This window comes from Bufo bufo, chromosome 9, assembly GCF_905171765.1.
Source record: "Bufo bufo chromosome 9, aBufBuf1.1, whole genome shotgun sequence".
NCBI classification, from domain to species: domain Eukaryota; kingdom Metazoa; phylum Chordata; class Amphibia; order Anura; family Bufonidae; genus Bufo; species Bufo bufo.
Genome location: NC_053397.1, coordinates 84,537,304 through 84,561,504, shown reverse-complemented (window position 1 = coordinate 84,561,504; position 24,201 = coordinate 84,537,304). Strand labels below are relative to the sequence as shown.

Sequence of the window (24,201 nt, the reverse complement as noted above, 5' to 3'; positions counted from 1 at the left end):
GCAGAGGATCTTGACCTTGGGAATCCTCTATTGCCCCTGGCACGCCATGGTCTTCCTCTTGTGGGGAAGAAAGGAGTGGTGGTATAAGAGGTGTTTGGGAAGGTAGAATGTTCTGGTTGAGGAGGGGGAGTGAATCTGAAATATTGTCTCTCATGGGACACTCTGCTGGGAAACCGTCCCCATCGTTTCCCAGCCCTTCCAAAAACACTGCCTTGAGAAACACGTTTTAAAGATGTTTGGGCCTTATCCAGGGATGAAAAGAGTCCTACATATTTATGTATGTCCTTCACAAAGGAATCTCCGAAGAGAGAACCTTCTGAAGATGGGGTATTGTCTGCAGCGGCCAGGTGTACTAGTTGTGGGTCTAATCGCATTAGGATAGACATCTTTCTTTCCATGCATATAGATGCATTGGTGTTACCCAATAAACATATAGCCCTTTGAGACCAGCTCTTCAGTACTGATGAGTCTACTGGATTACCAGAGATAGAGGCCTGTTCAATTAAATCTAAAATTTTTGTTAATGGACCGACAACGTCCAATAGTCTGTCCTGGATCGACCTGAAGGAACGATCGACTCCCTTTTTGGGATTTTTGCCAGATTTGGATAAATATTTTATAAGGGTTGGATCTATTTCCGGGCTATCTGCAACTTTATGCGGAAGTGTGGGTCTAGGGCACTATAAACGTAGTTTATTTCTCGCTGTTTTGTCTAATGGTTTTTTGAGCCATAAAGAAAAAATTTGGAACTTGAGGTTGTGGTACCCATTCTCCTGACCTAGGATGTTTGATCATCCCTGGGTCAAAGAAAGGGACACCCGACCCATCTAAGATAAGGGATGAAGAACTTTCTTCTTCTCCCAAAATTTCGTCTCTCTCATCAGAAACGTCCTCATACAGGGACATATTGTCAATGTCAGAATTATCAGCCTTATCTAAGGAGGACACAGAAGGGGAAGAGTTATATGAATCTGGCTTAACTCTCAAAGCCTTAGAAGCCCGCTTCATGTTGACAACCTCAGGGGCGGGGGGTCCAATGTTGACTTTAGCAGCGGTAATTGTGCTTTTTGAAAAAGCTTTAGACGTATCCTGATCCCATTTATGTAATTTTTGCAATTTTTTTTTAGGAGTGGGATTAGTAAAAAAGCGCATTTTAAGGGTGGCTTTACCCCTTTTCATACCTTCCGCTAAATGGGAAGTGGATTCCTCCGTAGATCAAAATTGGTCGGACGGGGTAGCAGGGTCTTTAGAAGTTTGCGGCCACAGATTGTGCAATAACATTTTGTAGTGAAGACATGGCGGAATCGACCACACATTGTACAGATTTTGCCACTGTATCATTGACTATGGCTTGAAGGAAATCTTCCTCCACAATGATTGAACCTGGAGTCCCAGGTATTTTATTAGAATCCTCGGACATGGTAGAGGAAAAGTATATAGATAATTCATAAGGAAAATAAAGAAAAAATTGATATAATTACAACATATAATATAAAAATATAGATAAGGCCTCTTTCACACTTGCGTTGTCCGGATCCGGCGTGTACTCCACTTGCCGGAATTACACGCCGGATCCGGAAAAACGCAAGTGTACTGAAAGCATTTGAGGACGGAACCGTCTTCCAAATGCGTTCAGTGTTACTATGGCACCCAGGACGCTATTAAAGTCCTGGTTGCCATAGTAGTAGTGGGGAGCGGGGGAGCAGCATACTTACCGTCCGTGCGGCTCCCCGGGCGCTCCAGAGTGACGTCAGAGCGCCCCATGCGCATGGATGACGTGATCCATGTGATCACATGATCCATGCGCTTGGGGCGCCCTGACGTCACTCTGGAGCGCCCGGGGAGCCGCACGGACGGTAAGTATGCTGCTCCCCCGCTCCCCGCTACACTTTACCATGGCTGCCAGGACTTTAGCGTCCCGGCAGCCATGGTAACCATTCAGAAAAAGCTAAATGTCGGATCCGGCAATGCGCCGAAACGACGTTTAGCTTAAGGCCGGATCCGGATCAATGCCTTTCAATGGGCATTAATTCCGGATCCGGCCTTGCGGCAAGTGTTCCGGATTTTTGGCCGGAGCAAAAAGCGCAGCATGCTGCGGTATTTTCTCCGGCCAAAAAACGTTCCGTTCCGGAACTGAAGACATCCTGATGCATCCTGAACGGATTTCTCTCCATTCAGAATGCATTAGGATAATCCTGATCAGGATTCTTCCGGCATAGAGCCCCGACGACGGAACTCTATGCCGGAAGACAAGAACGCAAGTGTGAAAGAGCCCTAAGTAATAATTTGATTAATACTAATGAAAATATAAGAAAACTGAAATATACATGGACGACCATAAGTAGAAAGGATATTGTGTTTAGTGATAACACTAGGGGGCAGCAAAGAACTGAGAGGAGCCGAGCTGGAAGCAGTTGACTAGCGGTGAGTCTGACAGGAATGCAGAGTGTGTCTGACAAACTTGTGTGAGAGAGAAATAGCGTGCAGGCTGAGGACCAGCTAGTGCGTGCGCACTGCAGGGAACGGAGCGGTGAGGTAAACCGAAAGTAAACTGACGTCGGTAAGAGGTGAGGGTAATAGAGAGATTGATTAAACCTCTACTAGAGAGTGAGGAGTGAAGGAATATCTATCTATCTATATCAAAACCATAGGAAAGTCTATTGTAAAATAAGAGTTCTCTCATATATATATATTAGATCTATGAATGTGTATATAATGAATATATATAAACCAAATGCAGTAATGCTAAAACCTATATATATAGTTATACTTTAACAATCATATGAGGAGAAAAATTACTACATATCTTTTTGGGAGTCAGCAGCAAGAAAGAAGGGCGTTATTATGATGGGTTAAACCTTATATGACCTACGCTGCCTGTTGATTGGCTGTTCCTGAACACTGATTTACATATCTTGTAAAAAAAAAATTCTGTTTTTATGTTGTTAACTATTTGCTGCTGAGAGTAAAAAGAAAGATCTTAAAGCATAATGGAGTCTCTATATTATCGCTGGTAAAACACATTCGGGCAGAGTAACTTCTTGTAGTGCCATTTCCCAGCATATCTGGGAATAACACTGTGGATTTTCTCTGATATCTGATAGCTGCGTCCATCACCACCACTATCGCTGAAAGATGGCTTTCCATGTTCTTGTCAAAATGTCACTTGCTCCACTTCACAGGTACAAGGCCACATTTCATCAATGTGAAGTATGCAAAAAGGTTTTTAAAGGGAAGTCAAGTCTTGAAATGCACTTCAGGACACATTCTGGTAAGTATAAAAATCTATTTTAATAAGAGCAACCCATCTGTCATTTAACCAGGTGTAATATACCAGCACACAGTAATTAACCCCATTATTCTGTAGGTGTATTCTAACCTCACTGAACGATAGGTGTGAGCATTATTCTTGTGTGAGGATCTGTCGCCACAAAATTCAATGCGATCTGCAGGTTATAGAGCAGGAGGAGCTGAGCAGACTGATATTTAATTTTGTGGGAAAAGATTCAGTTAAAACTTGTAATTTATACATTTAAAGGGGTTTTCTGAGATTTTATTACTGATGACCTATCCTCAGGACTGTAGTGCTTCCGTAGTCTGTCATTCTGCATCACGGATGCGGACCCTTTCATTTCAATGGGTCCGCAAATCCGGAGATGCGGAACAGAAGACTACGGAAGCACTACAGAGTGCTTTCTGGGGTTCCGTTCCATGCCTCCACACCGCAAAAAGAACATGCTCTATCTTTCTGCGGAACGGAGAAGTGAATGGGTCAGCGATCCCCATGCGACTGCTCCACGGAAGGTGCCCGTGCATTGTGGACCGCAATTTGTGGTTCACAGCACAGGCACGGGACACCAACGGTCGTGTGAACGAGCCCTTACACAGAGAATACTATGAATCATTGATAACGCCTCCCCCGTGTACAGCTGTCAGGGACTGACAGCCATCTATGTATACACACTTGCACAGAGAATACCATGAATCATTGTTAACACCTCCCCTGTGTACAACTATCAGTGACTGACAGCTATCTCTGTATACACACGTACACAGGGAATGCTATCAGTCACTGATAACACCTCCCCTGTGTACAACTATCTGTGACTGACAGCTATCTCTGTATACACACGTACACAGGGAATGCTATCAGTCACTGATAACACCTCCCTCGTGAAGAATGAAGTCGGTCAGAAAAAGTAGAGATGAATTAGAGATGAGCGAATTTCATATTTTGAAATTCGTTCATACTTTTTTTGTTGGTAAAAGCAGAATTGCGTTATGGATTCTGTTACCACAGACCATAACGTAATTCTATGACAGAATGCATAATGGAATGCCTTTTATTCCGTTATTTATTCCGTCATAATAGAAGTCTATGGCCTGCATAACTAAAACGGGACAGATCCGGCATAGAATTGCGATATGGTCCGTGGTAACTGAATCCATAACACAATTCTGCATTTACCACTAAACGAATCGCAAACGAATTTGATAAGCGGAAATTCGCTCATCTCTAATATGAATGTATAAATGACAAGTTTTCTTGAATAGTTTCCCAAAAAACGGTATATTAATCTGCTCAGCTCCTCCTGCTCTGTAACATGATGCTTGTAGCTTACATTGCATTTTGTGGTGACAGGTCCTCTTTAACCACTTCAGCCCCCAGTGCTTAAACACCCTGAAAGACCAGGCCACTTTTTACACTTCTGACCTACACTACTTTCACCGTTTATTGCTCGGTCATGCAACTTACCACCCAAATGAATTTTACCTCCTTTTCTTCTCACTAATAGAGCTTTCATTTGGTGGTATTTCATTGCTGCTGACATTTTTACTTTTTTTGTTATTAATCGAAATTTAACGATTTTTTTGCAAAAAAATGACATTTTTCACTTTCAGTAGTAAAATTTTGCAAAAAAAAACGACATCCATATAGAAATTTTGCTCTAAATTTATAGTTCTACATGTCTTTGATAAAAAAAAAATGTTTGGGTAAAAAAAAAATGGTTTGGGTAAAAGTTATAGCGTTTACAAACTATGGTACAAAAATGTGAATTTCCGCTTTTTGAAGCAGCTCTGACTTTCTGAGCACCTGTCATGTTTCCTGAGGTTCTACAATGCCCAGACAGTACAAACACCCCACAAATGACCCCATTTCTGAAAGTACACACCCTAAGGTATTCGCTGATGGGCATAGTGAGTTCATAGAACTTTTTATTTTTTGTCACAAGTTTAGCGGAAAATTATGATTTTTTTTTTTTTTTTTTTTTCTTACAAAGTCTCATATTCCACTAACTTGTGACAAAAAATAAAAAGTTCTATGAACTCACTATGCCCATCAGCGAATACCTTGGGGTCTCTTCTTTCCAAAATGGGGTCACTTGTGGGGTAGTTATACTGCCCTGGCATTCTAGGGGCCCAAATGTGTGGTAAGGAGTTTGAAATCAAATTCTGTAAAAAATGACCTGTCAAATCCGAAAGGTGCTCTTTGGAATATGGGCCCCTTTGCCCACCTAGGCTGCAAAAAAGTGTCACACATCTGGTATCTCCGTACTCAGGAGAAGGTGGGGAATGTGTTTTGGGGTGTCATTTTATATATACCCATGCTGGGTGAGAGAAATATCTTGGCAAAAGACAACTTTTCCCATTTTTTTATACAAAGTTGTCATTTGACCAAGATATTTATCTCACCCAGCATGGGTATATGTAAAAAGACACCCCAAAACACATTCCTCAACTTCTCCTGAGTACGGGGATACCAGATGTGTGACACTTTTTTGCAGCCTAGGTGGGCAAAGGGGCCCATATTCCAAAGAGCACCTTTCGGATTTCACTCCTCATTTTTTACAGAATTTGATTTCAAACTCCTTACCACACATTTGGGCCCCTAGAATACCAGGGCAGTATAACTACCCCACAAGTGACCCCATTTTGGAAAGAAGACACCCCAAGGTATTCCGTGAGGGGCATGGCGAGTTCCTAGAATTTTTTATTTTTTGTCACAAGTTAGTGGAAAATGATGATTTTTTTTTTTATTTTTTTTTTCATACAAAGTCTCATATTCCACAAACTTGTGACAAAAAATAAAAACTTCCATGAACTCACTATGCCCATCAGCGAATACCTTGGGGTCTCTTCTTTCCAAAATGGGGTCACTTGTGGGGTAGTTATACTGCCCTGGCATTCTAGGGGCCCAAATGTGTGGTAAGTAGGTAAATGACCTGTGAAATCCGAAAGGTGCTCTTTGGAATGTGGGCCCCTTTGCCCACCTAGGCTGCAAAAAAGTGTCACACATGTGGTATCTCTGTATTCAGGAGAAGTTGAGGAATGTGTTTTGGGGTGTCTTTTTACATATACCCATGCTGGGTGAGATAAATATCTTGGTCAAATGCCAACTTTGTATAAAAAAATGGGAAAAGTTGTCTTTTGCCAAGATATTTCTCTCACCCAGCATGGGTATATGTAAAATGACACCCCAAAACACATTCCCCAACTTCTCCCGATTACGGAGATACCAGATGTGTGACACTTTTTTGCAGCCTAGGTGGGCAAAGGGGCCCATATTCAAAAGAGCACCTTTCGGATTTCACAGGTCATTTTTTACAGAATTTGATTTCAAACTCCTTACCACACATTTGGGCCCCTAGAATGCCAGGGCAGTATAACTACCCCACAAGTGACCCCATTTTGGAAAGAAGAGACCCCAAGGTATTCGCTGATGGGCATAGTGAGTTCATGGAACTTTTTATTTTTTGTCACAAGTTAGTGGAATATGAGACTTTGTATGAAAAAAAAAATAAGCATTTTCCACTAACTTGTGACAAAAAATAAAAAATTCTAGGAACTCGCCATGCCCCTCACGGAATACCTTGGGGTGTCTTCTTTCCAAAATGGGGTCACTTGTGGGGTAGTTATACTGCCCTGGCATTTTCCAGGGGCCCTAATGTGTGGTAAGTAGGTAAATGACCTGTGAAATCCTAAAGGTGCTCTTTGGAATATGGGCCCCTTTGCCCACCTAGGCTGCAAAAAAGTGTCACACATGTGGTATCGCCGTATTCAGGAGAAGTTGGGGAATGTGTTTTGGGGTGTCATTTTACATATACCCATGCTGGGTGAGAGAAATATCTTGGCAAAAGACAACTTTTCCCATTTTTTTATACAAAGTTGGCATTTGACCAAGATATTTCTCTCACCCAGCATGGGTATATGTAAAATGACACCCCAAAACACATTCCCCAACTTCTCCTGAGTACGGCGATACCAGATGTGTGACACTTTTTTGCAGCCTAGATGCGCAAAGGTGCCCAAATTCCTTTTAGGAGGGCATTTTTAGACATTTGGATACCAGACTTCTTCTCACGCTTTGGGGCCCCTAGAATGCCAGAGCAGTATAAATACCCCACATGTGACCCCATTTTGGAAAGAAGACACCCCAAGGTATTCAATGAGGGGCATGGCGAGTTCATAGAAATTTTTTTTTTTTGGCACAAGTTAGCGGAAATTGATATTTTTAATTTTTTTCTCACAAAGTCTCCCGTTCCGCTAACTTGGGACAAAAAATTCAATCTTTCATGGACTCAATATGCCCCTCACGGAATACCTGGGGGTGTCTTCTTTCCGAAATGGGGTCACATGTGGGGTATTTATACTGCCCTGGCATTCTAGGGGCCCTAAAGCGTGAGAAGAAGTCTGGAATATAAATGTCTAAAAAATTTTACGCATTTGGATTCCGTGAGGGGTATGGTGAGTTCATGTGAGATTTTATTTTTTGACACAAGTTAGTGGAATATGAGACTTTGTAAGAAAAAAAAAAATAAATTCTGCTAACTTGGGCCAAAAAAATATCTGAATGGAGCCTTACAGAGGGGTGATCAATGACAGGGGGGTGATCAATGACAGGGGGGTTGATCAATGACAGGGGGGTTGATCAATGACAGGGGGGTTGATCAATGACAGGGGGGTTGATCAATGACAGGGGGGTTGATCAATGACAGGGGGGTTGATCAGGGAGTCTATATGGGGTGATCACCACAGTCATTGATCATGCCCCTGTAAGGCTTCATTCAGACGTCCGGATGCGTTTTGCGGATCCGATCCATCTATCAGTGCATCCGTAAAAATCATGCGGACATCTGAATGGAGCTTTACAGGGGGGTAATCAATGACAGGGGGGTGATCAGGGAGTCTATATGGGGTGATCACCACAGTCATTGATCATGCCCCTGTAAGGCTTCATTCAGACGTCCGGATGCGTTTTGCGGATCGGATCCATCTATCAGTGCATCCGTAAAAATCATGCGGACATCTGAATGGAGCTTTACAGGGGGGTGATCAATGACAGGGGGGTGATCAGGGAGTCTATATGGGGTGATCACCACAGTCATTGATCATGCCCCTGTAAGGCTTCATTCAGACGTCCGGATGCGTTTTGCGGATCGGATCCATCTATCAGTGCATCCGTAAAAATCATGCGGACATCTGAATGGAGCTTTACAGGGGGGTGATCAGGGAGTCTATATGGGGTGATCACCACAGTCATTGATCATGCCCCTGTAAGGCTTCATTCAGACGTCCGGATGCGTTTTGAGGATCGGATCCATCTATCAGTGCATCCGTAAAAATCATGCGGACATCTGAATGGAGCTTTACAGGGGGGTGATCAGGGAGTCTATATGGGGTGATCACCACAGTCATTGATCACGCCCCTGTAAGGCTTCATTCAGACGTCCGGATGCGTTTTGCGGATCCGATCTATCTATCAGTGGATCCGTAAAAATCATGCGGACGTCTGAATGGAGCTTTACAGGGGGTTGATCAATGACAGGGGTGTAATCAATGACAGGGGGGGTGATCAGGGAGTCTATATGGGGTGATAACCACAGTCATTGATCACGCCCCTGTAAGGCTTCATTCAGACGTCCGGATGCGTTTTGCGGATCCGATCCATCTATCAGTGGATCCGTAAAAATCATGCGGACATCTGAATGGAGCTTTACAGGGGGGTAATCAATGACAGGGGGGTGATCAATGACAGGGGGGTGATCAGGGAGTCTATATGGGGTGATCAGGGGTGATCAGGGACTAATAAGGGGTTAATAAGTGACGGGGGGGGGGTGTAGTGTAGTGTAGTGGTGCTTGGTGGGACTTTACTGAGCTACCTGTGTCCTCTGGTGGTCGATCCAAACAAATGGGACCACCAGAGGACCAGGTAGCAGGTATATTAGACGCTGTTATCAAAACAGCGTCTAATATACCTGTTAGGGGTTAAAAAAAACACATCTCCAGCCTGCCAGCGAACGATCGCCGCTGGCAGGCTGGAGATCAACTCTCTTACCTTCCGTTCCTGTGAGCGCGCGCGCCTGTGTGCGCGCGTTCACAGGAAATCTCGCCCATCGCGAGATGACGCATATATGCGTGACTCTGCGCAGGGCTGCCACCTCCGGAACGCGATCCTGCGTTAGGCGGTCCGGAGGTGGTTAAATAATATCACAGCAAGAATCTGTAAATTTAAAAGCGTTGTCCGAGTTCAGAGCTGAACCCGGACATACCCTTATTTTCACCCAGACAACCCCCCTGAGGCTAGGATCGGAGCATCTCATGCTCAGATGCGCTCCCTTGCCCTGCGCTAGATCGCGCAGGGCACAGGCTCTTTTGTTTTTAATAACACACTGCCGGGCGGAAACTTCCGCCCGGCAGTGTGTTCAGTGATGTCACCGGCTCTGAGGGGCGGGTTTTAACTTTGCCCTAGCTGTTTTACTGGCTAGGCCAGAGCTAAATCCCGCCCATCAGTGCTGGTGACGTCACCGGGGTTACTGGCAGCCCCATAGAGCCGCGGTACGTCACCGGAACTCCAAAAAATGCCTTTGCCCTGCGCAATTTAACGCAGGGCAAAGGAGAGCATCGGAGCATGAACTGCTTCGATGTTCATGTCAGGGGGGCTGCCGGGGTGAAAATGGAGGGATGTCGGGGTTCAGCTCTGAACCGGGACAACCCCTTTAAAGCAACCCAGTCCATACACATGACATGTATAGTCAACATACCTGGTGCCCTCCCTTTCTTCCATGCTGCCTCTTTTCTGGTCCCGTTTTCAATTCATGTACAGATGGCTGTCGTCACCCTGGACTACCCATTCAGAGCATTGTAGTAATGTCTCGGACATGCCTCCCCCACCACATTTTTCTTGTACATTAAAGGTAACCTGTCACAGTAATTCTTCCCCTCACTTTACTGCTCTGTTTCACACTATTGCACACTGTTGTGGGGAATACACTCTGTGATGGCAGCATTTCCCGGACTGACAACACTGCTCCGTGACACCAACTCACAGCACAATAATGATTCATAATGTTGTGTGCTCCAGCCTGACCACGACTGTACTGAATTGTACGCACCTAATGCTGACAAATATAATTCAGTACAGCCGAGGCCGGGCAGGAATAAATCATTACAGGAGCAGTGTTCAGACAGACGTGGTTTTGTCTGAACTTTCTGAGAAGGCAGTGTTCGAAAAACAAATTTTTTTATTTGGTGCACGCAATATGCTGAGTATCCGTGACTAGTCCTCAAGGTGGGTCATTCCTTTGAATGGTCACGCTGTCCAGGCTGTAATCAAGCTCATTGTGACACTGGTCCAGTGACGCTCCTGAAAACTTGTTTCCCAGAGATTCGCAGTGAAACCAGATGGACTTGGCACAGCTTCATAGGCGCATGAGCTGGAAGCTGGGAGACACCACTCTGCAGCTGCCAGTCTCCTGGCTTCCAGCGCATGCAAGAAGCCAAGATTCCCTTTAACCACTGACCATGGTTGGGCATTTAAAAATGGCTCACGCTTGCGAGCAGGACTAATGTTTTCAATCGACGACAATGTCGATAGAATACATTTAAACCCTCAGATCTGGGAAGTTGAAGACCGGGACTGCGCACTCCTGGCTGTGTACCGGTTCCCCGGTGAGGGAGCCAGAGAGGGTGTGTAGCAGCCTCTGTACTCAAGAGTGGTACAGGGCTGCCGCACATTAGTCCCTATGGAGGTCCTGCCTGTGGCAACATAGGGGAACTATTAAAAAATGTTACAAAAATATTTTTATTTTTATTTTTTAAATATATAAAAATTTGAATCGCCTCCCCCCCCCTTCCCCCCAATTAAAATAAAAATACATACATTTTTTTTTTGTCGCTTCACCCCCCACAAAAAATTTTATGAAGTGGTCAAAAAGTCATTCACAAGCCAGAATGGTGTTAATGAAAATTGCAGATCGCCCCACAATAAATGAGTCTTCACACAGCTCTGCACACAGAATAAAAAGTGATGGGGGTCAGAATATGGCAGTCCAAAGAAAAAATTATTATTCTTTTTTTTTTTAAGTTCTTTTCATTTTTTGGGGTATTGAAATGGAAGAAAAACTATACATATGGTACCAGAATAACAGTAACTGGTCGGTTTTACCACATAGGAAACGGTGTAAAAATAACCCCCATGAAAACAGTAGCGGAATAGTGTTTTTTTTTTTGTTTTGTTTTTTATAATTCCACCCCATTTGAAATTTTTCCCCTGCTTCTCACCACATTGTATGCAACCGTAAATGATGCCATTAGGGTACTTTCACACTTGCGGCAGGACGGATCCGACATACTGCTCACCATGTCGGATCCGTCCTGCGGCTATTTCTCCGGACCGCCGCTCCGTCCCCATTGACTATAATGGGGGCGGAGCTCCGGCGGTGCACGGCGAAAGGCCGCCGGACTATATTACTGCAGGTCAGGTTTTTTAGTCCGGCGGCTTTCGCCGTGCTGTGCCGGAGCTCCGCCCCCGTCCCCATTATAGTCAATGGGGACGGAGCGGCGGTCCGGAGGCACGGCGAAATAGCCGCAGGACGGATCCGACATGGTGAACAGCATGTCGGATCCGTCCTGCCGCAAGTGTGAAAGTAGCCTTAGAAAGTACCTTTTGTTCCACAAAAAGAAAACAAGCCCTTATATGGCTATGTGAATGAAAAAATAAAAAAAAGTTATTACTTTGGGGGGGCTGGGAGTAAGAAAAACAAACGAAAAAATGGTAAATCACCAGATCTTGTAAGGGTTAAGAGGTGTTTTATAAAACAATTCTACTTCAATATATAAGACACTTTGGTGTGCTATAGGAGTGACAAGGTGTGATGCTCACAACGTGCAGTCTTATATAGGTTATTGCTTATTTTTGAGCTTGGATTCCATAAAACTACTATTTCCCTCGTTTTAGGCTACATGCACACGAACGTTGTTTGTTTCCGTGTCCGTTCCGGTTTTTTTTGCAGATAGGATGCGGACCCATTTATTTCAGTGGGTCTGCAAAAAATGCGGACAGCACACCGTGTCCGTTCTGTAGCCCCGCAATAAAAATAGAACATGTCCTATTGTCTGTTTTAGGCATTGGTACAATGGATGCGCAAAAAAAATAACGGATGGCATACGGATGTCATCTGTTTTTTTTTTTTGCGGATCTCAAAACACATACGGTGGTCTGCATGTAGCCTAAAGGAAACTTGTTATGAGGATATGGAGAAATAACCATTTCTTTCATCTGCAGGTGAGAAGCCGTACAAATGTCAGATCTGCAACCAGTCATTTCGCATTAAAAAGACTCTGACTAAACATTTAGTCATCCATTCAGATGCCCGCCCCTTCAACTGCCAGCATTGCAATGCAACCTTCAAACGGAAGGATAAGCTGAAGTATCACATCGACCATGTTCATGGTTCTAAGGCAGACGAGGAGGTCCCAGCACGAGAGGAGACAAAGACCTACCCGGCTGCCTCCCAGAGCTCAGATGCAGATGTGTGTGTCCCCATCACATTGGTACCCGTTGAAATGGGTGAAAATGAGGCAGAGTTGGAGACGCATTCTGGTTCTTCTGTGCTGTCCCAGCCGGCTGACTACCAACGGCCCCCTGACTTGGCTTTCTTGGAAAAATACACACTTAACCCTCAGCCTGCAACCCTTTTACATCCGGTCAGACCAGAGCAAATCATGGAAACCAGAGAACATTCATATTTGGGGACATTGCTTGGGCTGGACCCTCAGCCGACTGTGCAAACTGTTTCCAATGCTGAGCATCACTGACATAAGGGGGACATTCCACATTGGTTACCCGGAGAGCGAGGGCTGCACCGCAGGGGTTAAGGGCAGGCACCACCCTTGGAAAACAGCTGGACTAGGGCTACACGGTGACCTCTAGTTGTGTGACATAAAATCTCAATGTTGCGGGGCTTCATCACACCTACCTCTAGTGAATGTGGTCTTCTTGCCACCTCCAAAGTACCGCAACACGAGATCCAACCCTGGAGGATTTTTGTGTGAATGCACACTATCGTTAGCTGCGGCTGACATTGAATCATTTCCAATATTAATGTCACACGGCCAAAAGTTGCCTTTTATCCCTAGCCATAAGGCTCCACTTCTCTAGGTTGTTACACTGCTGTACAATTGAGTTCTCCATTTTATCTGTACATTTGTAGTCAGGAGTCCAGACCGCACTGTAGTAAGTTACTTTGATCTGTAAAATCTATTGGATACTCCGGGATTATCATCAGCTACATCTTCCGCTTCTAGTATTCTTTAAAAAAAAAACACTTCCTCATACCAAAGATTAATTGTACACCAGATTTTAGAGCGTCATTTAGATATAAATCTCAGAAGACAAGGTATCATTTGTAAGTATTCTGATCCTAAATTAAATGTATTATTTGTGACCAGGACGTGGTCACTTACTGAAGACTAACCTCTAATCCTGACCATATGTGCTAACTGTGGGCTGAAGAATCTCCCCTCTGGTGCTGAGTATTTCTGGTGGAAAGGAAGAATATGAGAACTGGCCTGGTGATTTAAAGGGATTGTGTCACTTCAGCAAATAGCAATTATCATGTAGAGAAAGTTAATACAAGGCACTTACTAATGTATTGTGATATTGTCTATATTGCCTCCTTTGCTGGCCGGATACATTTTACCATGACATTATACACTACATGTTTCCACGGTTATAACCACCCTGCAATCCAGCAGCGGAGGTCGTACTTGCACACTATAGGAAAAAGCACCAGCCTATGTGCGCTCCCACGGTCCTGGCCACCAGAGAGGCCAATGCTTTTTCCTATATTGTGCAAGCACGACCACCACTGATGGGTTGTAAGGTGGTCGTAACCATGGAAACGAGCAGTGTATAATGTGATGGAAAAATGAATCAAGCCAACAAAGGAAGCAATATGGACAATAAAAATACATTAGTAAGTGGCTTCTATTAACTTTCTCTACATGATAAATGCTACTTGGTGAAGTGACACAACCCCTTTAAAAGGGATGTCTCACTTCAGCAAATAGCATTTATCATGTAGAGGAAGTTAATACAAGGGCTATGTGAAATTCCTGTGAAATTAGCGTAAGGCCTCGTGGACACAACCGTATTATTCTTCTGTGCGCATTTTTTGCGGTTAGCACACTGACCCATTTGTTGCTATGTGGCCGGTCAGCAAATGATAGAATTTGTCCTATTCTGGTCTGTGTTGTGGACGAGAATAGTCATTTCTATTGATGGGAGTGAGAAAAATGCAGAGTGCCCGTGGAAGGTATCCATAATTTGTAGTCCAAAATACAGATTTGGTTGTGTGCATGTGGCCTAAGGATGAGTTCACATGATTGTCGTCACTACTGTTCTGCTCTGGTAGAGGAGCAAAACAACAAAAATAACTATTTTTCCTGGTGTTTTTAAGAGAATGAGACGAAAGCTCCTAATGGAGTCTGACACAAATGTGAATGAGCCCCAAGTGAATATTTACCGTTCTCACAAATGGCAGTTTTCAGATGTGTGTGTCGTGAAACACACTCTGTGTGGGAGCGTGAATTCCTGTAGTGAACACTGCTCTTCTGACTGGTCGTTTGGTCGGAAATCTGTTATTTTCCGTACGCCTCCCCAACGGCACTAAGCAGGAGGTTACCGCGCCTCCCGGGGACAGGAAACAACGTGGAGAACAAAGATTTAAAAGCCTCCTCCCCTTTACCTTCTCCAGTTGTTTCCTGTCACTCGGGACGAAGTGGAGAACTAGCAGGGGTTCCCTCCTGCTTAAGGTTATCGCTTAGCCTTTGGTAAGTATTCCCTGATCTTCAGGAGGGCTGAAGCAGAGCAGCGGGATCCAGGACGAGATACCGCTCCCTCCGCTTGCTTTTGCATAAGCCCTGCGCAGGCAGCCCCGGGTTATTGCGCTCCTGTGGAGCTTTACAGGAAGACATGCCGGCGCGGGGACCTCAGAGGGCCGAAGACCCACGAGAGGTGGTCTTGTGGTTGCGGCTGGCAGAGCATGCGGCCATGGACCACGTGACCTGGAAGTTAGCTTCAAAAAATGCCGGCATGGAATCAGGATGGCGTGCGCAGTACCTATCGCATCCTTCACCCTGAGGAAAGCATGTCGCTGCCTCCTGAAAAGTCTTACGACATTCCTAAGGCCCTCAGCCCAGTAAGCCTCATCTGGGGAGAAATATTTTTATATTATACACTTGGGATGTTGCTTTTTCCTGGTGGAGGCCCCCCACATTAAATCATTACTCCATAGTAAGGGGTCATTTTTACATTTTCAGGGCAGAGATGCCGGATAAAGTAGGGAACCTAGATTAAAGAAGAATTGCGCTATCTGCAAAAGACAGCAGGTCACAGTAAAAAAAACTTTAGTCAAAAGTGTACAGAAAAATCATGTCAGAAGAGGCCCCTTCTCTGATGGATAGCCTGAAAACTCTCATTAAAGAGGAGGTCAGCTCGGCCATTGAATCTAAGATGGCTGCTATACCACAAAAAAAAAAAATCTACATCCAGATAAAAAAAATAAATGAACAGCTCCTTCTGAGCTATTATCAATCTGAAACATCTCAACAAATTCATCCAATACAAGAAGTTCAAGATGGAGACAGCAAAATCAACCATCAACTTGCTGACCCAGGATTGCAACATGGTAACCGTAGATCTGGCAGATGCATACTATCATGTGTAGGGCTGCAGTAAACAATTATTTTAGAAATTGAGTATTTTATTGATTATTTTTACGATTAATCGAGTATTCTAATAAGAAAAAATGAATTACTAGACTGTTTTCCTTTATAAAAACAAATCAGACCACATGCCATCAGTCCCCAACACCCTTCGTTCCCCCCTGTACCATCGGCTCCACTATTCCCCAGTGCCTTAAAGGGAACCTGTCACCAGTTTTATGGTGTCCTAACTAAGGGCAACATAAATAAGTGACTGATTCTCTTAGCAAAATGCTGGCTCACTTTCTTTAATTGACCCAGTCAATCTGCCAACATCTTGTATTGAAAAGCTCCAGCTCATAATGATGAGTCCTGAATATTCATGAGCTCCTGACTCTCCCCGCCCACCTGCTGCTGAATGACAGTTATTTTCCATATGAATCAGCAGCAGGTTGGCAGGGGAGTGGCTATAGCTGTTAATTAAATAAATGCTGGACTCAATGACATCACGCTGGACTCAAATCAGCTCATTAGCATGCGGCATCTTTGTGTGTATATTATGAGGTAACCATCTGTCACACTAGTAAGTGAATACATCTAAGGCCTCTTTCACACTTGCGTTGTCCGGATCCGGCGTGTACTCCACTTGCCGGAATTACACTCCGGATCCGGAAAAACGCAAGTGTACTGAAAGCATTTGAAGACGGAACCGTCTTCAAAATGCTTTCAGTGTTACTATGGCACCCAGGACGCTATTAAAGTCCTGGTTGCCATAGTAGGAGCGGGGAGCGGTATACTTACAGTCCGTGCGGCTCCCGGGGCGCTCCAGAATGACGTCAGAGCGCCCCATGCGCATGGATGACGTGATCCATGTGATCACATGATCCATGCGCTTGGGGCGCCCTGACGTCACTCTGGAGCGCCCGGGGAGCCGCACGGACGGTAAGTACACTGCTCCCCCGCTCCCCGCTACACTTACCATGGCTGTCAGGACTTTAGCGTCCCGGCAGCCATGGTAACCACTCTGAAAAAGCTAAATGTCGGCTCCGGCAATGCGCCGAAACGACGTTTAGCTTAAGGCCGGATCCGGATCAATGCCTTCCAATGGGCATTAATTCCGGATCCGGCCTTGCGGCAAGTGTTCCGGATTTTTGGCCGGAGCAAAAAGCGCAGCATGCTGCGGTATTTTCTCCGGCCAACAAACGTTCCGTACCGGAACTGAAGACATCCTGATGCATCCTGAACGGATTACTCTCCATTCAGAATGCATTAGGATAATCCTGATCAGGATTCTTCCGGCATAGAGCCCCGACGACGGAACTCTATGCCGGAAGACAATAACGCAGGTGTGAAAGAGCCCTAAGGCACTTTTTAGTAGTTAATGATTGTATATAATTAGTTAGATTATAATCAAATATCCACATGACAGGTTCCCTTTAAGCTCTTCCCCCACCTCAGAGCCAGCGGCCCCCTGCTGGAAAGGTGAGTATTGCGGGCCAGCGGAAGTAATAGCAAGCGCTTCACTCCTGCTCCGTGGTCACGTGACACAAACGAATCTTCGATGCAATAAATTTGCATTCAGGATTTTTTTGTGTCGAATTATTCGATTCAATCGAGTAATCGTTTCAGCCCTAATCACCAAAAGTATCTTCGGTACGCAATCTTTTTGGAGAACCAACTTGTCCATCTGCAGTTCCAAGTCTTACCCTTCGGCCTCTCATCAGCCCCGTGGATTTTTTACCAAGTTAGTGGGATTCTAGGGTTGATTACTTCTATACCAGCAGTCAAATGGGCTCCATTCCACAGAAGGATTCTTCAAAACTTCCTCCTGAAGTCCTGGAACTGAAGTGCTTTCTCACTAGACAAGACAGTGACTCTTCCCTCTCGAGACAAGAACCAAGTTATCACAACGGACGCAAGCGATTCAGGTTGGGGAGCCCACTGCAAGAATCAGCTAGTACAGGGAGTCTGGGATCCAGATCCTCTCCCTCTATCATCAAATTCAAAAGAGTTGCTAGCAGTGCTTCTGGCACTGAAAGCGCTTTCCCCAGCCATCCACTCACAAATTGTCAAAATCTTGTCAGAAAACAGGACCACAGTAGTATATCTAAACAAGCACAAAGAGCAAAAACCTCTGGCAGATTGCATTCCAGATCTTCCCCTGGGCAGAGAGGCACATTATTATTATTTATTATCAAAGCACCATTCATTCCATAGCGCTGTACATATGATAAGCGGTGCACATACATAATACAGACAATTGCACTAAGCATGAATAAGACCAGTTACAAACTGGTACAGAAGGAGAGAGGGCCTACATTCTACATGGTATGGGAGAAGGACACAGTAGGTGCGGGTGAAGTTGGTCATGGCGGTATAGAGGCAGCAGGGTCACTGGTTGTAGGCTTGTCTGAAGAGGTGGGTTTTCAGGTTTCTTTTGAAGGTTTCCACTGTCGGTGAGAGTCTTATATGTTGGGGTAGCGAGTTCCAGAGTGTGGGGGATGCATGGGAGAAATCTTGGAGGCGATTGTGGGAAGAGGTGATAAGAGGAGAGGAGAGAAGGAGGTCTTGTGAGGATCGGAGAGTGCGTGTGGGAATGTATCGGGAAAGTAGCTCAGAGATGTAGGGAGGGGACAGGTTGTGGACGGCCTTGTATGTATTTGTTAGTATTTTGAATTGAATTCACTGGGCAATGGGGAGCCAGTGAAGGGATTGGCAGAGGGGAGAGGCAGAGGAGTAATAGGGTGAGAGGTGGATTGCCGTTGGGCAGCAGAGTTGAGGATAGATTGGAGAGGGTGAGAGTGCTAGATGGAAGGCCACAGATTCTGGATAATAAGGTGGTGATGTCTGGACCAGAGAGGTAGATTTGTGTGTCATCAGCATAAGAGTGCTACTGAATACAATGCGACTCTGAGATATCCCAGGCCAAAAGTGTAAATAGAAAAGAGCAGAGGTCCTAGGACAGAGCTTTGCGGGACACCAACAGAGCGGGAATGAGACAAGGAGGTGGTGTGAGAGTGGGAGACTCCGGTCTGTGAGGTATGATGTGATCCAGGAGAGGGCCAAGTCAGTGATGCCAAGAGATGAGAGAGTTTGCAACAGAAGGGAGTAGTCGACAGTGTCAAAGAAGGAGGACAGAAAAATGTTTTTTGGTTTTGGCTGTTAGGAGGTCATTGGTGACTTTGGTAAGGGCAGTCTCAGTCCAGTGGTGGGGTTGGAAGCCAGATTGTGGCCAGTCAAAGAGGGAGCAGGAGGAGAGGTGAGAGGGCAGTTGCACATAAGATCATTCTCCACAGTCCATCTAAAAGGAGAAGAAAACATTAGCGGATTTTTTTTTTCAGCAGAGAAAAACTGAATCCAGGGGAGTGGAGTCTCAACAAATCGATCTTTCTGGAAATTTGCAGGAGATGGGGTCCTCCAAGCCTAGATTTATTCCCTATTGTTCAAAGACAATCCGACAAGAGTGGATGCATTTTCGGGTTCCTGGACAGCAGGACTTCTATACGCTTTCCCTCCAATCCAACTGATCCCAAGGGTCCTAATGAAGGTAGCAGAAGAGGGCTCTCATGTGATTTTAATAGCCTCATATTGGCCAAGGAGATCGTGGTTTCCCCTAAGTCTCTCCAAAGGGGATTTCTGGGTCCTTCCTCAGATCCCAGACCTTCTCTTACAGGGTCCGGCACCCAACGATCAACCATTTGACTCTTACTGCCTGGAATTTGAACGGTCTATCCTGAAATCAAAAGGGGTTATCTGATGCTGTCATAAACACCCTTTTATCCAGCAGTCACGTCTAAGATCTATCGTTGAACATTGAAGACTTTCCTCCAGTTTGTCGGGAATTTTTGGAATCCCAAATTGTAAAACAATGTAAGGGACGGCTCACCTTTTTCTGGTAATGAAATGGTGCTCCAAACTGATGATGCACCCTGATCACATGGGATAAATATATGAATGGGCACTCATATTGGGAATCACATATGGTAGATAAAAGACAATTTATTTAGACATAATAAAAACAAAGGTCAATAAAAAGCTCAATAAAAAATGATGTACAATGAATAATATAAAATGGAGAATGTAAAAATGAATAATAAAGTACACAAGTTGATAATATCTTCTCTAGTTATAGAATGGATAAAATAACTGTCTGGTGCCTTTGAATTTTCTGGTATGTCCTGGGATTAGGCGGCTCCAGATTGCGTAAATTGCGCTGTTGGTATTGCGCTAGTGGATCTATGCGCAGAATCAATAAGTTGGTATAAGCACTCTGTAGTACACAATAGGTGTTGGGACACCTTGAGAACAACGTCGTGTTCTCAAAGGGATAACAGTTATCAAGGTAATTTTAGACTTTTTGCAAAAAGGTCTGAATAAAGGGTTAAAGAGGACCTTTCACTGATTCTTACCCTATGAACTAAGTATACATACATGTGGAGCGGCGCCCGGGGATCTCTCTGCACTTACTATTATCCCCGGGCGCCGCTCCGTTCTCCTGCTATGTCCTCCGGTATCTCCGTTCCCTAAGTTATGGTAGGCGGAGTCTGCCCTAGCGCTGGCCAATTGCATTGCAGAGCTCACAGCCTGGGAGAAAATAACCTCCCAGGCTGTGAGCTCTGCGCTGCGATTGGCCAGCGCTAGGGCAGACTCCGCCTACCATAACTTAGGGACTGGTATCTCCGCCTACTATAACTTAGTGAGCGGAGATACCGGAGGGCATAACGGGAGAACGGAGCGGCGCCCGGGGATAATAGTAAGTGCAGTGAGATCCCCGGGCGCCGCTCTACATATCTGTATAGTTAGTTCATAGGGTAAGAATCGGTGAAAGGTCCTCTTTAAGAGTGAGTACCCTAAGGCTACTTTCACACTAGCGTTGTTTAAATCCGGCGTTCAATTCCGACACCGGAACTGCCCGTCGGATCCGGAAAATCGTGTGAAAACGGATTACATTTGAATCCTGATCAGGATTTTGATCACAATGAAAAAATGCATTGGAAAAAACGGATCCGCCATTTATGGACTTTAACTTTTTTTTCACATTTTTCGGGTTTAACATGCAAAAGCCGGATCCGGCGTTAATGCAAGTCAATGGGAAAAAGACCGGATCTGGCGTTCAGTCAAAGTGTTTAGGATTTTTGGCCGGAGGTAAAAATACAACATGCTACGGTTTTCTGAAAAGCCTGATCAGTCAAAAAGACTGAACTGAAGATGCATCCTGAACGGATTACTCTCCATTCAGAATGCATTAGGATAAAACTGATCAGTTCTTTTCCGGATTTGAGCCCCTAGGACGGAACTCAGCGCCGGAAAAGAAAAACGCAAGTGTGAAAGTACCCCTTAAAGGGAGTCTGTCATCAAAGTTTCACCTTTTTAACCCTTCCCATAGCTTTCTAGCAGCCTTACAGTTAATAAAAACGTTACCTTTATGAGCAATCCTGGACTTATAAAACCGGCAAAAAACATCTTAGTAGCATATGCAAATGAGGGCTCGCAAGTGCCCAGGGGCGGCGTTACCCTCGTAGGTGCCCAGCTAGCTCAGCCTTATTGTCGCTTCCCCCGCCCAATCTTTCCCTCTGACCGCGCATCTAATTACTTCTTGTTTCGCCGGGATCCCGCGCCTGCGCACTCAGTCCGTCGGCCGGCGCATGCGCACTGCGATGCCCATTCCTTGTACGGCATCACAGTAATTAATGCGTATTACCCGGGTGTCGGACCTCCACCGATCAGATGCTGATGATCTATCCAGAGGATAGATCAGCAGTTTAAACAAACTGCAGAACCCCTTTAAATCAGAAAAGATACAGTCAAGATAATTGGGGTGGGAAATCCCAGTGCCGTTGTGGAGGCTACACGGAAAATCTAATTACCGGTAAGAGTAATTATCTTTTTGATGGCAGGACTTTTTCTCCCATCAAAAATAACTGATCTACAATGGAAGTGATCCAAACTAATCATAACAGATTCTCAAAATAACGGATCCATTTTTGTTCCTGTTCTTATGATCAGAAGAACGGAAATAATCGGTGCTGTGAACGCACCCTTATTTTGCTGCTTGATGAAGGGACCTGAGTTGTCTGTAACGCTTGCTATGTAACATCGTTGCTTCTAGTGTTGTTAGCCATGAGGGTACCCGTGTGCTCTGCCAGGAGTCAGTAATCCTCCAGGTGGCACAGGCTGGAGCAGCAATATGCGCTCCTGCCTGTACTCACAGCGCTGCTGCGGCCCCATTCATAACCTTCACAGCCCAGCGGCTGTAAGTATATTAGAAAGTTTTATTAGGGCTTTAGGGACATTTTATACAAAGGTTTAGGTTACTCTTTAAGAAATGAATTGCGATAAATACACATTTAGAAGAAAAAAACACTTGGGGCTACAAGGAGACATTATACTGTATGGGGGCCTCACAGGGCCACGCACAAAGGGATACAGACACATACACAGGGCCGGATCCAGCAAGCCGGCTACAAATGGGAAAGCTTTGTGTTAGATGGATCCGGTGAAATGCTGCATCCGTCTCATCCGGAATAATGGATCCGGTATTTAAATTTTTCAAAAATCAAAAGCCTGGTGCATGCGCAGATCGGAAAACCGGATCCGGCGATGCGGCAATTTCCGGAACACTTAGTACCGTATCTGGCATCTCTATCGAAATGAATGCTGGATCCGGCAAGTGCAGTGTTGTTCCAAGGGACTGAACGGAAGACATCCTGATGCACGCTGAACGGATTGCTTTCCCTTCAGAATGCATTAGGACAAAACTGATGCGTTTATTTCCGGTATTGAGACCCTTTACTGGATTTCAATACCGGAAAAGAATAACGCTAATGTGAAAGTAGCCTTAGGCTAGTATCACACTAGCAGCAGGGGACTCCGGCAGGTGAACAGCCTGTTGGATCCGTCCTGCCGCTAGTTCACGCGTGCCCCTGGACTGCCGCTCTGTCCCCATTGACTATATTGGGGGTGGGGGCGGAGTTCTGGCGGCAGCATGGCAGCGCACGCCGAGAGGCGGCCGGACTAAAAGTACTTAAAAGATTAAGGCTACTTTCACAGTAGCGTTCAGAGCGGATCCGTCTGATGTTTCATCAGACGGATCCGCTCCGATAATGCAGATGTTTGCATCCGTTCAGAATGGATCCGTCTGCATTATAACTTAGAAAAATTTCTAAGTGTGAAAGTAGCCTGAGCGGATCCGTCCAGACTTTACATTGAAAGTCAATGGGGAACGGATCCGCTTGAAGATTGAGCCATATAGTGTCATCTTCAAGCGGATCCGACCCATTGACTTACATTGTAAGTCTGGACGGATCCGCTTGCCTCCGCACGGCCAGGCGGACACCCGAACGCTGCACGCTGAGCGGAGGCTGAACGCTGGCAGACGGATGCATTCTGAGCGGATCCGCCTCCACTGAGAATGCATTAGGGCTGGACGGCTGCGTTCGGTGCCGCTTGTGAGACCCTTCAAACGGAGCTCACGAGCGGACACCCGAACGCAGGTGTGAAAGTAGCCTTAATTGATGCATTCTGAGCGGATCCTTATCCATTCAGAATGCATTGGGGCTGAACTGATCCGTTTTGGGCCGCTTGTGAGAGCCCTGAAACAGATCTCACAAGCGGACCCAGAAACGCCAGTGTGAAAGTAGCCTTTAGTTACAGGGAGGGAGCTGCAGCAGAAAGGACACACCCCTTGTTACCAGGCTGAAGAGCATCCAGCTGAGCCGCTGGAGCAATGAATGTGGAGATCTCTGGCCCCATCATGTACTATATATGTCTGATTGTCGTGTGTCACAGCAACCCTGTTCTCTCTGCTGCACCACACACAGTAACGTCTCGGATTTAGTCAATAACCGCAGCTGTACAGCTAGCACGTGCCCGGCTATAACAACACCCCGCAGGAACATCTGGGGCACAGGACCGCACGAATACCGCACAGCTTCAGAGAGCCGCCCTCACCGCTGTTGTGCTGCTGTAATTGTTTTCCCCGTTGCCATAACATGACCGGAGTACACGCCGGATGCCGTGTTTTGAATAAATCTCCGGCCTCTCATTGGTTCTTTCCTTTGGCCCCGCCTTATCCGAAATTCTATGCGCTGTGATTGGCTGAACATTCCTCCACCGCATGTCACTATTGGATGAGCCGAGGAAGTAGGCGGGGAGAATGTTACCGTTGGACCTATCAGAGGTCTTCGCATTTTCAAATCGGTGGCAGGACGGGGT

At 45.4% G+C, this 24,201-nt stretch overlaps 1 protein-coding gene across 1 annotated transcript in view; it reads left to right on the top strand.

The window, feature by feature from the left end:
• The window catches only part of ZBTB41 (zinc finger and BTB domain containing 41), a 34,021-nt gene extending 20,817 nt beyond the window's left edge, over window positions 1-13,204 (top strand). Inside the window, exons 9-10 of the mRNA XM_040407566.1 lie at window positions 3,183-3,271; window positions 12,566-13,204. Of these exons, the coding sequence (XP_040263500.1) occupies window positions 3,183-3,271; window positions 12,566-13,098 (622 nt within the window). The 3' untranslated portion in view covers window positions 13,099-13,204. The remainder of the gene's footprint in view (window positions 1-3,182; window positions 3,272-12,565) is intronic.
• Window positions 13,205-24,201: the final 10,997 nt, after the last annotated feature.